Source organism: Vespa crabro, chromosome 8 (genome assembly GCF_910589235.1).
Source record: "Vespa crabro chromosome 8, iyVesCrab1.2, whole genome shotgun sequence".
Taxonomy (NCBI): Eukaryota; Metazoa; Arthropoda; class Insecta; order Hymenoptera; family Vespidae; genus Vespa; species Vespa crabro.
Window position 1 is genome coordinate 9,279,617 of NC_060962.1, and position 14,650 is coordinate 9,294,266.

General features: G+C 39.8%; 1 protein-coding gene across 4 annotated transcripts in view; it reads right to left on the reverse strand.

The window, feature by feature from the left end:
- LOC124425969 (obscurin) overlaps positions 1 to 8,712 on the reverse strand; it is a 29,730-nt gene extending 21,018 nt beyond the window's left edge. For all 4 annotated transcript variants that reach the window (XM_046967112.1, XM_046967114.1, XM_046967113.1 and 1 more), the window contains exons 1-5: positions 4,093 to 8,712; positions 3,809 to 3,918; positions 3,295 to 3,453; positions 862 to 993; positions 614 to 784 (exon numbers count right to left, since the gene is read on the reverse strand). In XM_046967112.1, coding sequence (XP_046823068.1) covers positions 614 to 784; positions 862 to 993; positions 3,295 to 3,453; positions 3,809 to 3,918; positions 4,093 to 8,697 — 5,177 coding nt within the window. In that variant the 5' untranslated portion in view covers positions 8,698 to 8,712. The remainder of the gene's footprint in view (positions 1 to 613; positions 785 to 861; positions 994 to 3,294; positions 3,454 to 3,808; positions 3,919 to 4,092) is intronic.
- Positions 8,713 to 14,650: the final 5,938 nt, after the last annotated feature.

A 14,650-nucleotide genomic window follows, 5' to 3' on the forward strand; every position in this document is an offset into this window, starting at 1 on the left:
TCTTTCTTTTTGTAAAATACATTGTTTACATAAGACTATGTTTTCAGTCATAACATTAAATGTTTCAATCATTTCTTTCAATAATACAAGTTAATAAGAATATCTAGAATCTTTTAAGAAAATTACCTATTATGAATGTTTTAATATTCTTGATCGCTCTCAAACGTAGTCTTACGCAAAATCCTTTCGATGTTACTTTATATTCCACACATGTATCTTTTTTAAATAAATAAAAAAAGAATTGAAAAATATACACACGTAAGTCGATGACGAAGCCACACGTGCACAAAACAACATTTCAAACATGGATTTTCATCCTCTATATACATACATACTGTTTTCCTATACTGACAGTGAAAAATGTAAGTTAATGAGTTTACGTGTACGTGTGCTCTATGAATGATCGTGTGTACGTGCGTTTCATTTGATATGTTTATATGATGCTATACGGAATAACGAAATTTCAGTTTGTTTCATGTATGTTCGTCCATGGTGATGGACGTGTTTTAACGAAAAGAATATTTTTGGGGCGAATTCGTGGTTGAATCTGAGAGACGTAATTGATTGTTCTTTTGGCTGATCGATTATTTGTTCAATCGAGGACTTTACGTACGTATTGTGAAAGTCTGCGATTTGCTTCAGGTTCGTGAAGATGATGTCTTTATTATCGCGAACTATACGTGGAACGTCTGGATTGTCGAGTGGTTTCAAGTAACGTTCAACGACCAATTGAATGTCTCTCCCAAATTCCTCTTCCGTTTCGACAAGTTCCTTAACCACTGCCCTATAAACAATATATCATCACGTATTTTTGGCAATTATTAGAATTTTCGGGAAAAACGTAATAAAAAAGGGACGTACTCTCTTCGATAATGAGAGTCTTCTGGTCGATGATGACCAGCCATGGCAGAACTTTCTTCGCTGAGAGTAGTTTGCATTAGAATGGACATTGGTAGCCATCCTTCTCTTCCATCGGCTGTACGAACGTAGACTCTGAAAAAAGAAAAAAAAAAAAAAAAAAAAGAAAAGAAAAATAATATATATATATCACGTTTCACACAAATGATATTTATGCATTATTATCACTGAAAATAAAGATACCATTGATATATAAACGTATGTACATGCGTCATTCGATAAATTAAAAAAGGGTCAAAATTTATGGATGTCATGGAAGAAATAAATGTACTCGAAATAAAACCAATCTTATCTGAAATTAAATTAAACGTTCGGCAAATTTTTTCCTTCGGCTGAATGAACGATGATTCCCGACGGTGAGAAAGTGCGACGCGTTAGTCACAAGATAAAAATATAATCCGCCGAATCCCACGCATTCGAGTATCTATCTATACTTTGTAATTTTGATGGAAAGAGAAGCAAGCATTCGCTTGCATCTATTCTCGCTGTCGTTAGATGCAATTCCAAGAAGTTCGATTAAAGACATTACTCAAAATAGTATAAGTTCGAAGAGCTCTACGTATTCTTACACAGGCAATACTTGTCGAACAAAACGTTTGAAATTCGATAAAAAAAAAAAAAAAAAAGAAAAAAAAAAGAAAAAAAAACATAAGAAATCGATTTTTCTGATGTAAACACAAACGCTTCTTAATAAACATTCATTTACAATTGTAAAACAATAGGAAGAACTTTATTTCGTCTTGGCAAGTATTTAATTCTCGTTTCTAATCGTCGAAATATAGTTTTCTTTAGAACAGTCATACATTTCCACGTAGATCCGTAGTAAATGGTTCGCAGCTCATTGAACGTCAACGCTGCCAGAATCACAGACGACATTTTAGGTTTGAACCTCACCTTTACCCTAATTTATTTTCAGAACTGGCCGATATTTATCCTTGCGCGGAGTCACTTCTTTTTGGCGAGCTAATATCCCGAACTCCTGCGTCTCAAATATTGTGCAACGAATTTCCTGCGCAATTGACTTCAACCATTAATTTAATTGCTTCTCGCAATTATCTTTTAATAGATATGGAATGCTCATCGTCTTGGATAATTCTATTATCGGATAGACATATTTTCGTATTAGCTAATATTCATTTAAAGACAAAAAGCGTTCTTCCGATGCAGTATTTTTTATTAATATTTTAACTGCATTTTAACATGAGAGTTTTTTCATAAATTTATAATAAATCCTTTCTCTCTCTCTCTCTCTCTCTCTCTCTCTCTCTCTTCTTTTTTTAATTACGCAAAGACAAATGCGACGAAAGAGCAAGTTTAAAAGACTGTCAATTTCTTGTATCGTTCGATGATCGCAACTTTACATAATAATCCTTTTCCCGATAAATTTTTTTCACAGATAGGAAGATCGATTTTCGCTCGTTTTTGGCGTTACGCCGATTACGAAAAGATACTCCTCAAGATATTATTGGTTTAGACATTTATAAATGGATAGTCTTCATTAACGTCGTTATAAATCAACCTTACTGAATATATCTTTGTGAAAAGGAAGAGGAAGTTTGTATAATTTGACTGTTTTTAAGCAACGCCAATGATCTATTCTCGATCGTCTCTCCTTTTACAGTTATCTTCGTTTACCTTACAATTCAAATCCTTCAGTTGTTGTATCTTGAAAATTATCGAAATTTCATGCAACTTGAAATTTATCGTTCGTATGATGCTGCTATAAGAGTTCATTGACCTGAAATGAAACGTTCGTCGTATGCACCTGTCGTTTCTGTGCATAACAGTTACTATTTTGATCGAGCAACACTCGCGTCGTCCTTTCGAGATTCGATTGGCAATTCATGTAGCGCTTAAATTCACCGTGGATTAGTCGTAAATTTGCCGTAAATTCACTGTCCACGTAGTTGCTTTCGCTTCGATCGTCGTAGATTTCCTTTGTGATTGCACTTTTAGGAACGATCATATAAGCTATCAGATCGATAAGTATGAAGATTGCTTTTAACATAATACATATTTCTATTTCTTGCATTACTTTACACAAATTTATTATACTTTCCAGACTTATCCTTCCTTTTGCTTATCCTTCAATTATTCAAGAAGATTCGTAGAAAATCAGGAAGAGTGGATGCATTCATAAAACAAAGAATGATGTAATCGAACAAGAGGCGTCTATTAACAAAACGCAGCTGTCTAGACTAGAATTCAATTCGTCAACAGAATTTTAACGATGACGCGCCCTTGGCTCGTGTAACGGAGAGTTCGATGAACGATACCTCCTGCATTTAACTCTGTCTTGATATTTTCCTTTTTTTTTTTTTTTTAACTCGTCGTTACGTTATTAATTATTCTAAGGTTTTTTTTTGTTAGCCTTACCTTTGGAGGCTACTGTCCGAGTTCGACCTTGTAATACTTCGTGCTCGCGGATCAGTATACTTTCGACGAGGTCGAATGGACAGCTTGTGTCTTGCGGCCGAATTGTCCAATATACCGTAGATTTCACCAATTTCCAATTCTGGATCCATTTTCATTTTCCTACAACATCGTCAATCGGTCGGTCATAGAGCCACCTTGGCTCGATTTCGATTTATTATATTTTATTTTTGTTTTTCATTTTGGTTAATTCGTTCTTTTTTTTTTTTATGTCGAAGCAAATTTGCACCTTGACGTTTCAGCAGAGGCGATCCAAGCGATTAAGTATGCGGCAATGATTCCACTTGTTACGTTTTTCTTTTTTTTTTTTCATCTTTCATAGCAAATTTTGTTTAGTCGTACACGTTGTTATCGAGTAAAGTGTTGAAATGGATTAAAAATTATCGATACTAGTACAATCACTGGCACTGTTACATCTTTTTGCATGCATGTTGAAAGAAAAAAAAAATCGACTTACTTTGCATGATCGGCGTATTCGAAAGCTTCCACGATATCACCTATGTTCACCGTAAAGCCATCGGTCTCGTTCGTATAATCCTTTACGACGATGTAATTGTCCAATGGTTTCTGGAACAAAAGCATATATTAACTCGTACCGTAATTGTTGAATAAATAGAATTTCGAAGTATTTTTTTTTTAAATGGGAAAGAGAATGCAACGGGGATAAAAGTATTATTGAAAATTGTATTATTTCATAGCTGTCAGTGAAAATTATTCAGAAGAAATGTCATGTCAAGTTACCCGTTCGTTAACATTCTCCTGACAGATACTGCTTAATCTCTTGAAGCTAGGTGTATTTTCCCTACTACCCGAAATACCGAAAGACCTATCGGATCTTGACAGAGCAACGGGAACGTTATCTTGCTTCTGACAGAGTCCATTAGCCGAGCCTTCGAGACTGCTAGTTATCGAGATTGTTCCGGTGAACGTGGACGTCATTTCAGCATCGATATCTTCTTCCCTGGCGACGGGGCAACAGTACATGGAAAAACGATGGGCGGTTGGCCGATTTAATCTGAGAGCCGAGAATACGTGTAACGGCTCGAAATGATGAATACCGTCTTCGTCGAGAACAGTGTAGGCTACTTCTCCGGTTAAGACCGATCTCGAGGCCTCCCTAGGTACAACGGCCTGCAAGCCTTGCTTGAGTATCATAAAGATCGACGTTGGTTTATGACTTCTTCTCATAAGGAATTCCTCCATGGCTAAACTGTTGTCAGCGTGAAGCAACGCCGTTGGTACGTCGACCGACGATTGCAACGGAGCTTCTTCCGGAACTATCATCAGTGCTGCGCTTTCCCTAACGAGAGTTCTAAGGCGTGGATCCGTTCTGGCCAATTCCGGATCGCTGCAGAGCTGTCCGAGAGCGTTCATGAAAGGTGGCCTCTCCTCGGCTAACTTTCTCATAATCGTCAATCTCTTTAACACGTCCAAGGTGACCCTGTCACTGGCCAAAGCACGAGTAGATTTATCATCGCTGATCACGGCTAAAAGGCTACTAGCCGTGCTGGACATTCCAAGAGCACGAGCCAATCCCACGGCTTGAAGTAGCATTTCCCGCACGTTGTTACCCTCGTCGTTCAACAATTCTTTCACCCGTAATTCGCTCGATTCTCGGACAGCTTGGACTATCGCTTTGTGCACCGTCTCGGCAGCTTCTTTCTCCGTTGCTACGCTCGCCACTTCTTCGGATACTTTTTGAAGAACTCGCGAAACCAATTCCGGATCGTTTTTCGATACCGTTCTGAACGCTGGTACGATCAAATCCGTCCCATGTTCTTCTTCGAGAACCATGGACAATCTCTCGAGTACGACGTCGTCTTTCAACGTCTGACCTATTATCGTAGATTTCAATATATCCACTTTATTATTCTTCGTGTCGTCCATCAATTCCAACATAGTACTTTGGCAAAGTTCACTACGATTTTGAGGAATCAGGAGAATACGAAGGACCATGTCCACCGATCGTTCCATGCTCTCGTCTTTCTGACGTAACAACACATTGAACGCCTCGGTAATCGAGGAATAAACCAAGTCTTGTTTCACATTTTCGTTATCGTCGGACGTACCGGATAGCGCTAAAACTGCAGACGCCATCGCTGTTTTAATCGCATCTCGTAGCCAATCATCCCTCGTATTTTCTTTCTCGCCGTTCGTCGTTTTGTCCTTGACACCATTAATCGTGATCGGCGATTTGGTACCATTCGTCAAGCCTTTCACGTCCGATCGATTGCCGTCTCGTTCTTGCTGTTGCACGATGTTTCTCGCCAGCTGTGCCACGGTAGAAACTACCTGGGCCATTTTTACAGCCGCACTGCCGTGCAATCCAAGCTTCTCTGCCATCACCAGGGCTTGCTCTAAAGCTACAGCCTTTGGATCGACGTCCACGTCTACCGCGGGTAAATTTGCAAGTACCTTTCTACCAATCGACAAGCCAGCTTCTGATAATTGTCGCAACATCCTAGCGTCTATGCTACTTTCTCCGTGATACAAGGTATACGGATTGTAATGCAAATGGTTTGGCCTGAGAAGACGCAATTCCTCCGGAGTAACCTCGAATCCTTGAACGGAAAATTCCACTTCGCCTTCCGGCGTATCGGTCAGATCTGGTGCTACGAAACGCGGACCTTCCTCCGTTTGTACGATTTGACCCGATACAAAAGTTATCCCGGACTCTCCCGATTCTACGACCCGTCCTGGCACAAAACGAGGTCCGTCCGGAGTGTCAACGACCTGTCCAGGCACGAAACGAGAACCCTCGTCTTCCGTGGAGATCACTTGGCCAGGTATAAAAGTTGGTCCAACCTTCGTATCAACGATTTGACCAGGCACGAATCTCGGCCCGTCGGCCGTTTCGACGGTCTGCCCGGGAACGAATTTTTGTCCTGTACGCGTCTCAACCATTTGTCCCGGGACGAACTTTGGCCCGCCGCTTGTATCGATCACCTGACCTGGCACGAATTGTTCCCCCTTTTCCGTCATTACTATCTGACCAGGAAGAAAACCATCCTCCGTCATAACACCCGGTACGAATCGTGGCTCGTCTTTTCCACCGCGTACCAATTGCCCCGGGACGATTCTCTTTCCCGTTGGTAAGTTTCTCGAGCCTTCCGGTATAAATTCGACACCTATGTCCGTTTGAACCATATGACCGAAAATTTCTTTCTGATTGAACATCGAACTCGCGTTAGCTGTCTTCGAGTCTATCGGTATGCCTACTGGTCCTGCTTCCGCTAGTACAACCTCGTCAAATTTACTAGCAGCGGCAAATTGAAATCCTTCCTCGGTGAGTATTGTTTGTCCAGGAACAAATATTTTCCCTTCTGGTGTTTTCAAAATATGTCCCTCGACGAATTTTGTTCCTTTTGGTGTGTCTAACGTCATGCCCGGTACGAATTGAAGACCATTCTCGTGAGACTCTTTGATGACTCCAGGCACAAAGTGTCCCTCTCCAGAGTCTTCCGTAACAAATTGCCCAGGAACGAAATGACCACCTTGCGATGTTACCATCGTCTGACCAGGTACGAACTTTGTTTCCCCTTTAGGAGATCGAATACACTGCCCTGGTACGAATTCCCAGTCGTCGGTAGTTTTAACGCTTTCTCCGGGTACAAAAATTTGTTCTCCTTGATGATCCGTGATAGTTTGTCCAGGAACAAACTTCAAACCATCCGAAGTGAGAATGGTTTGTCCAGGTACGAAGTTTCCGTTATCAGCTATTTGACCGGCCACAAACTTTGGCCCTTCGTCGGTCAATACAGTTTGACCTTGCACGAATCTACTTCCATCTCTGTTGTGAAACGTTTGTCCCTGAATAAATTGCACGCCCTGTTTACTCGTTGCCAAAGTTTGTCCAGCGACGAACGATGGTGTCTCTGTGCCATTCTGTTCCTTAACTTTCACGATTTGACCAGGAATTAAAAGTGGTCCATCTGGTGTATTCACCGTGAAACCAGGAACGAATACGGGGCCTTGAGGCGTTTCCAAAGTTTGCCCTGGAACAAAAATGGGACCTATCGGCGTCTCCACTGTTTGACCAGTGACAAATCTTTGAGCACTTTTGATATCCAACTTTAGACCTTTCACTTTGTGCATCGTAGTCTTTTCTCCGCACTTGATTTTTTCCACTAAAGCAGGAATTTCCTCGACTCTGGGAAGACGTTCGAGTGCCGTCTCGCCAGCTTCCGTGAACTTGGCATTTACATTGGAGGTTCCTTTCAAGTCGTTAACCGAAATATTCGTGAGGGCAGATTCTAGACCAGGTTCGGATTTTATTCTCAAAGGTGTTAGTGGTTTCACCATCGAGATAGCCTCGAAACCGCCGGTGTGTTCGGAAATCGGCGAAGTACTCGATAATTCGGTACTCTGATCAAACGTATGGGGTTCTATCTTAATTGGAGTAGGCAATTTATTCGTTAACGGTACACCCTCCGACGAGAACGTGCTCAAATCCAAAGATTCTGGAAAAGCGTCGAACGAATCCTTCAACAGATTTGTCGTGGCAATTATATTGCAAGCCCTTAATCTAGCACCTTCCAAGTCGATTCGTTTCCAGTTCTCAATCTCTTTCTCCTGAACTTCCTCCTCCTTAACGCTTCTCAATCTGAGATGCTTCGTTTTTTGAAGTTCCTCTTCCTCCGCAGCCTTTTCTTTTTCCTCAAAGATCTTCTTCGCATAACTAAGACCCGCCTGTCTCTTTCTCTTGCGTTTCCTGGCTTCAGCCTCTAATCTCTCGCGTTCCTTCAGGACTTCTTCGCTTGGTCCAAGACCGTCGTAAAGATTCTCGAAATCCTTCAAGTTCTTAAAATCGACGGATACATTTTTCCCTTGCTTCAGTCTCAAGAGAACTGTATCGCAGTCTCGAGAGAGCATAACGTCCTTAACATCACCATCTCGTACAGCCGCTTCCAATCTGGCCGGAAAAACTAAACTGCATCTTCGTTCTTCGACCGTGTAAACGAATTTGTGATCTTCCTCCTCTACCGACGGCTTCTTCGTCCTTAAAAGATCTCTCAGAGCTCTTTGTTGGTCATTTTCTCCTTCGAGAATCGGAAACACGTAACGATAATCTTTCAAAACAACGTGCTTCTTTTTCTCGCCGAGTATCAGGCCAGCGGTATAATGATGAGGACCAAATCCGGCGGCATTCGTAATCTTACATTTAGACTTGTCGTGCGAATGAACGCCGAGAAGTACTGGAATGTAATGATGAGTCGGAAGGCCGTAAGATTTACCGGTGATACGACAGAAGCGTTTAGCATCGGCTGGACTGATAGGAGGAAGCAAGGGGAAATAATTCGGCTTGGGAAGGCCCCTGCTCCTCCCCGTGATCCTACAAAAGGACATTTCTCTCCACCTCCTTCTACGACCACCTCTCCAACTTCTTCTTTTTTTTTTCTTTACTCGCGCGATATCATCAATCACGCATTGATTCTAATCTCGATGATCCTCTTTCGACGTTCGTTTTCGGTATTTCTTGACGTAGGCTCTTTGATAAGATCGATCGATCGATCATGCCTTCTTGAAAGATCCATAACGACTCTGCCACCTTGAATTCCAACTTTTTCGAATCTCCGAATTAGATCTCTCTGAGTTTTCTTTGCCACGATTTTTATTGCTTCTCTTGTTTTTCTTGGACTCTTTCCTTTTTGCTACGTTGAAGAGAGGAAGAGGGAGGGAGGGAGGGGGGGGGGAGAGAGAGAGAGAGAGAGAGAGAGAAAGTAAGGGAAAAGAAAGAAGTTACTTCTTCCAACTGTGTGTGTAGGAATACAGTCTGGTGAATGATCTCGTACTGTCTTCTGCTGATTATTTTTATCGTTAATTTTCTTTCGTCCCACTCGTTCGTTCTGCTACAACTTCTCCGTCCTTTTTTTTCGACTTTATATTCGTACGAGCTCGTTAAAAGAAAAAACGAAGATAGAGAGGAGTAGAAAGGAGAAAAAGAAGGAAAGAAAAATTCGCCAAGTTTGCCACACGAAAGTGAAGCGTCGCGCTTTGAGTTTATTTTTACTTGTGCGAAATGCCTATGAGGATTCCGTCGATGTTCTCGCCTTCGTCTCTCTCCTTTTCTCTCTCTCTCCTTGATAGACGGCCAATTCTTTCATTTCCATACGAGAGAAAGAAATTCTTTTTTCATGGCGTTGATTGTGCATAAAAAAGATCTTTCTCTCGATTTTCTCCACGCCCAAATTTTTATATTTTCGGCCTGTATTTTCACTTTCTCCTCTAGCTCCTCTTCTCACTCTGGTCAATCTTTAGATTTAGATCGGCGAAATTGTACCGAATAAATTTAACGACGAGTATTCCCTCAATGAATTTATTGTGTATTTGTCAAACACCATTTAATCAACATTGTGTCGCATCATCTTAGATATCGAATAGTCAAACGTTTAGATTTAATAATAACGACCATTTCCTTTTTCTCGCCTTCCAATAGTAATGGACAGCGATGGAAGCATTTGCTCGTCACTTTTACCGAACCTCACGAAGCAACACCCCCGTCGTCCGTCTATTTTCACGCCAGTGCACTGCACTCTTTCCCTCTCTCTTTCTCTCTACGTGGCTCTCCCTCTCTCTCGCTCTCTATCTCTCTCTGTCAAAAGGCCTTTCCTTGGAACGGCGCGGCGAGAGAATAATTCGAAATGATCGAAAAAAATCATAGGATCACGGTAGACACAAAGAGGACAATAATCTCTTTATCCTGATACGAAAATAAATTTGATTTACTCGTCGTCGTTAAGAAGCAAAGAAAGAAAGAAAAAAAGATTTTTAACGAGAACAAAAGAATATCTCGAAGTTGCTTCGAGTCGAAAGAAAAGAGCAAGAAAATCTTTCGTATTCGTTAAATAGTTCGATTTTGGTTCGATCGAAAAAAATCTTTGCGGTTCGCGCGCGAACGTCAAACGTTTATCTTTGATAAAATTGTGAATAAAATGCACAATTTTATTTAATCTCTTTTGAAAATGGAAAACTTTTCTTTTTCTATCCCTCTCTCTCTATCTCTCTCTCTCTTTTCCTCCCTCCCTCCCTCCCCCCCTCTTTCTCTCTCTCTCTCTCTCTCTCTCTCTCTCTCTCTCTCTCTGATCGTGCTCTTGTTTCTTTGGGCTATCCGTCGAAGGATCAACGGCACAAAGTTCGCGGCCTTTCCGCACAGTCTCCGTTAGTTCGGAATAAGCGTATTACGATTCGCGGCGAACGCCAGACTACTACTCGATGTACGAGAAGTGGCTAAAGAGCCGTTTGCGCGACGAGACTCTCGGCTCCCCACGACCAGAAATAGCTACCCTTCTTACACTTCTCCAATACAACTTCAGAACGGAGTTATACGAGAGTCGGCCTTTTCGTATCGCATCTCGGTCTCTTCTCCTCCTCCCGTTATTCGCCGACGAGGAGATTAAGCGAACTCCTATCTCGACGTGTTACCTTGCTCTTTTGCAATCAAAGATTCCGATTTTCCCGAAATCCCTACAATTTCCCAAAACATCGAATCGATCATTGATGATGTTACACTCCGATACTGTATATAGTTAAAGACGATTACACGAACAAAGATACGGTTCGTACCATTCTTTGAGATTTTCACGACTACTTTATATTATTCGATCGTTGTTTCGTAAACATTTTAGAAATAAGGACAATATTGATGTTAGGATATTTTCAGCCTCTCAGTCGTTATACCCACGTGCATTGAAACCAACGTGTGCCCCTTTTCTGTATTTAGGAACGTTGCGTCATTATTTCATATAAAATAACTCCAATTCTATTTTACGAGAACGTATGTACGTTGACATAAAAATATGCTTAACATTGCATGCATTGAATATCGAAAAAGAAATCGATGCATACAATTGATGATTTTAATATTTTATTGTCATATTCACTGTGTAATAATTAATAATGTCCATAAAGACGAATGAATTTCACACTTTTCCATTGTAATCTCAAGTAAAACATTATTTGTATAATTTCTTGACCGTAAAACAGCCGTTTTGTTTCGCTTTGTTAGTTAGATGGGTCTCAAATAAGTTCGCGACGCATCGTTGGCATACCGGAGACATGGGTGATAAACTTTAGAGTGCAAAATATTGCAATATACAGTGCATTGTATATCTCGATCATGATATATCGAAAATACTTTATAGAGTATGCAAATTTGTTATGAAAGAGTACCGAGAATATTTTGTAGCACGATCGTTCGTTTTGATTTATCACGATAGCCAAGGTTAATTCTGATTTATTAAGATTCTTAACTGGATTGCGGTTTCTATAATTTATATCTGACATAAGTTACTAAATAACGTTATATGGTGGTTAAAATGTTTAGCTGATCGAAAGGACAATTTATATGGCATGAGAAACAGAGAGACAGAGAGAGAGAGAGAGAGAGTCGGGAAAATGACAGGACATTATTCGTCTGATAATTCTTTGATAAATTTTTATTCAGAAAAAACGTAGATATATAACAATCGAAATCACGCAACGCGAAAGCGAATCATCAAATAGCAGACTTTTTCATCATTCAACGGTAAATCAAGATGATTTACTTGCATTACGTTGACGTTAAGTTGCTTCTTGAACGGCTCTATGGGTGGTATTGGCACATCGAAAGAGTCCGGCGATACGTAGATTTGACGTGTTGCCAAACTCAGTGATCTCCGTCCGGATGAGTTCAATATGTTAGCACGACAATGTAATTTATTTTCTTTCTATCGCGAGTTCTGAGATCCTCGAATCATTGGCACATCCATCTTTTACTTTCATCCATACAGTTATCGATCGATCTATCGTGAACCATGCTAAAATTCTTCATATTCTAATTGAATGACCTGAATGATGAAGTTAAATGAAAAAAAAAAAAAAAAAGAAAGAAGTAAAAACTGCAGAAAAGATCAGCCTTCGGCAGCGAAGAATTCTAAAATAACTTTAAAAATTTTTAAGTTGGGTCAAGAGTAACCGAAAATGCAATATAACTGCGACATTGAAAGCTCAGACATGGCTAAAGACGTCGTACTTTCTTCGTTTCTTCACAAATTTTCTGACACGCGAGGAAGGATTACTGGCACGAACTTTAAGTTTTTGACGTCCAGCCAAAACTAAAGAATAATACAAAACGACATTTCTTCTTCTAGCGGTCTGACCGTTTCCCACATTCATAAACACGATCCAAGATCTACGATCTATAATACGTTATCTCGACGATTTTGCAGTTGTTGAAATCGAATAGTTTTGTTGTACAACATACGATCAATCACACTTATCTAAAAGATGCATTTCTAGGAACGTTCTTTCCATAAATCGGAGAAACCGTTCAAAAAAAAAAAAAGTAAATAAATAAATAAATAAAAAAGAAATCATTTCGAAATGAAGCATGAAAGAAAAATAAAAAAAAGGAAGAATTAGAGCTGTGCCGGTGCATCGCGGGAGTAATTGGAATGGCGCTGCCGGTGAGTTCTTGTACTTCTTCCTCGGCAAGAAACTTTGGCATCGAACCAGATATTTTCTATCTAACTACGCGGTGCTCCACGGTTTTAGTTTAATTTAGATGATCCTCCTGTCGTGACGTAATGTATTTAAAGTCTTCTTTTTTTTCTTTTGTCTCTTCTTAATATCACCTACGCCGCGATGATCAATTAGCGCGTAAAACTTTTACGCTTGCACTTCCTTCGTCAAAGTTATCGTCTAATTTTTGATTTCCTTTTTTTTTTTGTTTATTTTCTTTTGCAATTAATCGTTTGGGAACGATCATGATGTATGCGTGCAATCATCGATATATACGCTACAAATCTCTCCTTTATAAGATTCGCTCGGAATCATTTCGCGCGGTGGAAATGAAAAATCGAATGACTTACCCTAAGCGTCGATTGTAAAATTTGCGTCGATCTTCTCTCTTGGATTCTCGATTCGCTCGCTATGATTTTGCTTACTTCCGCTGTGTATTCTGAAAAATGGAACGATGCTTTATAATTCCAATGATTTTTCATTATAGTTTGGTAAAAAGATATGATCTATGCTATCGATAAAAATTCAATAGATATCAAATACCTTTTTTCCTTTTAGAGGTTACGCTCGAGATTGATTTGTTGTAAGCCATTGTATGGATGCTGAATTACGTCATTATTCTGTAATATAAGACGTTACAATTACGCTACATTTTTCCATCCGAATTGAATAATGGAATTATAGAAAAAGTAAAATTTAAAGATATATATTTAAGGAACGATCGCTCGATACGTCGTCACTTTTTCGCGCGCTTTATACTCATTGTCGATATATGTTCAAACCAATTGAATTTCAATAATCGTTACAGTGCTGCCATCTGAAGCACCCGCTAAGGAAACATATATTCAAATTCATATTTCTGCATCTTTCGTAAGATAAAATTGTAAGAGTTTCTTTTTAACCGAATCGCTGGTAATTTACCGACTATTAAAATATTGAAATATGACAGAACGAAAACTTGTATGATTCTGTATTATCGATGGAATATTTGAAATTTAAAAAATCAAACATGAATATGTTTGACGAATATGCGTTTGAATATGTTTCAAACATCGAAAACAAGATATTTTTTGTATGAATCATAGCCTATTAACAAATTGGCTCCTCTTGTCGTTCTTTCGTTATTGTTAGACATAGAATCTATAGAAGATCTATGCTTCGTTACAAACAAGAGATCAGTTGATTGTTTCACGATGATCTCTATCCTATAATATCGTAATTAAGGTTATACGAGATGTAAAAATGAATCGATTGGACGATCATTATACGATACATACCACAGCTAAAAATATTCTATGCTCTTTTTATCTTTCCCTTTTACGTCACATCGTTTATCGTCGAGGTTATCATCAAATTCGTTAATAAATAGATGAAAATATTGTAAAGAGAACCGTATCGATAAAACGTAGACGATGGATCGTAGAGATTGGTGAAAGTGGCGTCGGTGGATCAACCTTTGGTTTGAGCAAAATCTATTTCCGGCACGTAGAACCCGTATTCGTAGCTCCGATTGGCTAGCCCGCTAACCGAAGACGCGGGGTTGGCCGCATTTTCTTGTACTTTCCCGCTAATCGGGTCACTTCCGCCATTGATTTTTACGCACCAGCCGAAAATCTTATATACGGTATATTCGTATACGGACGAATGAAGGAAACGAACGGAATAAGTAAACCGGAAGTCGTTTAGAACAATTTTCTAAACGATTGATCGAGGGAGGCCGAATTTCGATCGATAACGAGGAACGCATTATCGTATAGGCACCTCGTAAACTTAAGATCTTAGAAGCGCGCCCTTTGAAACC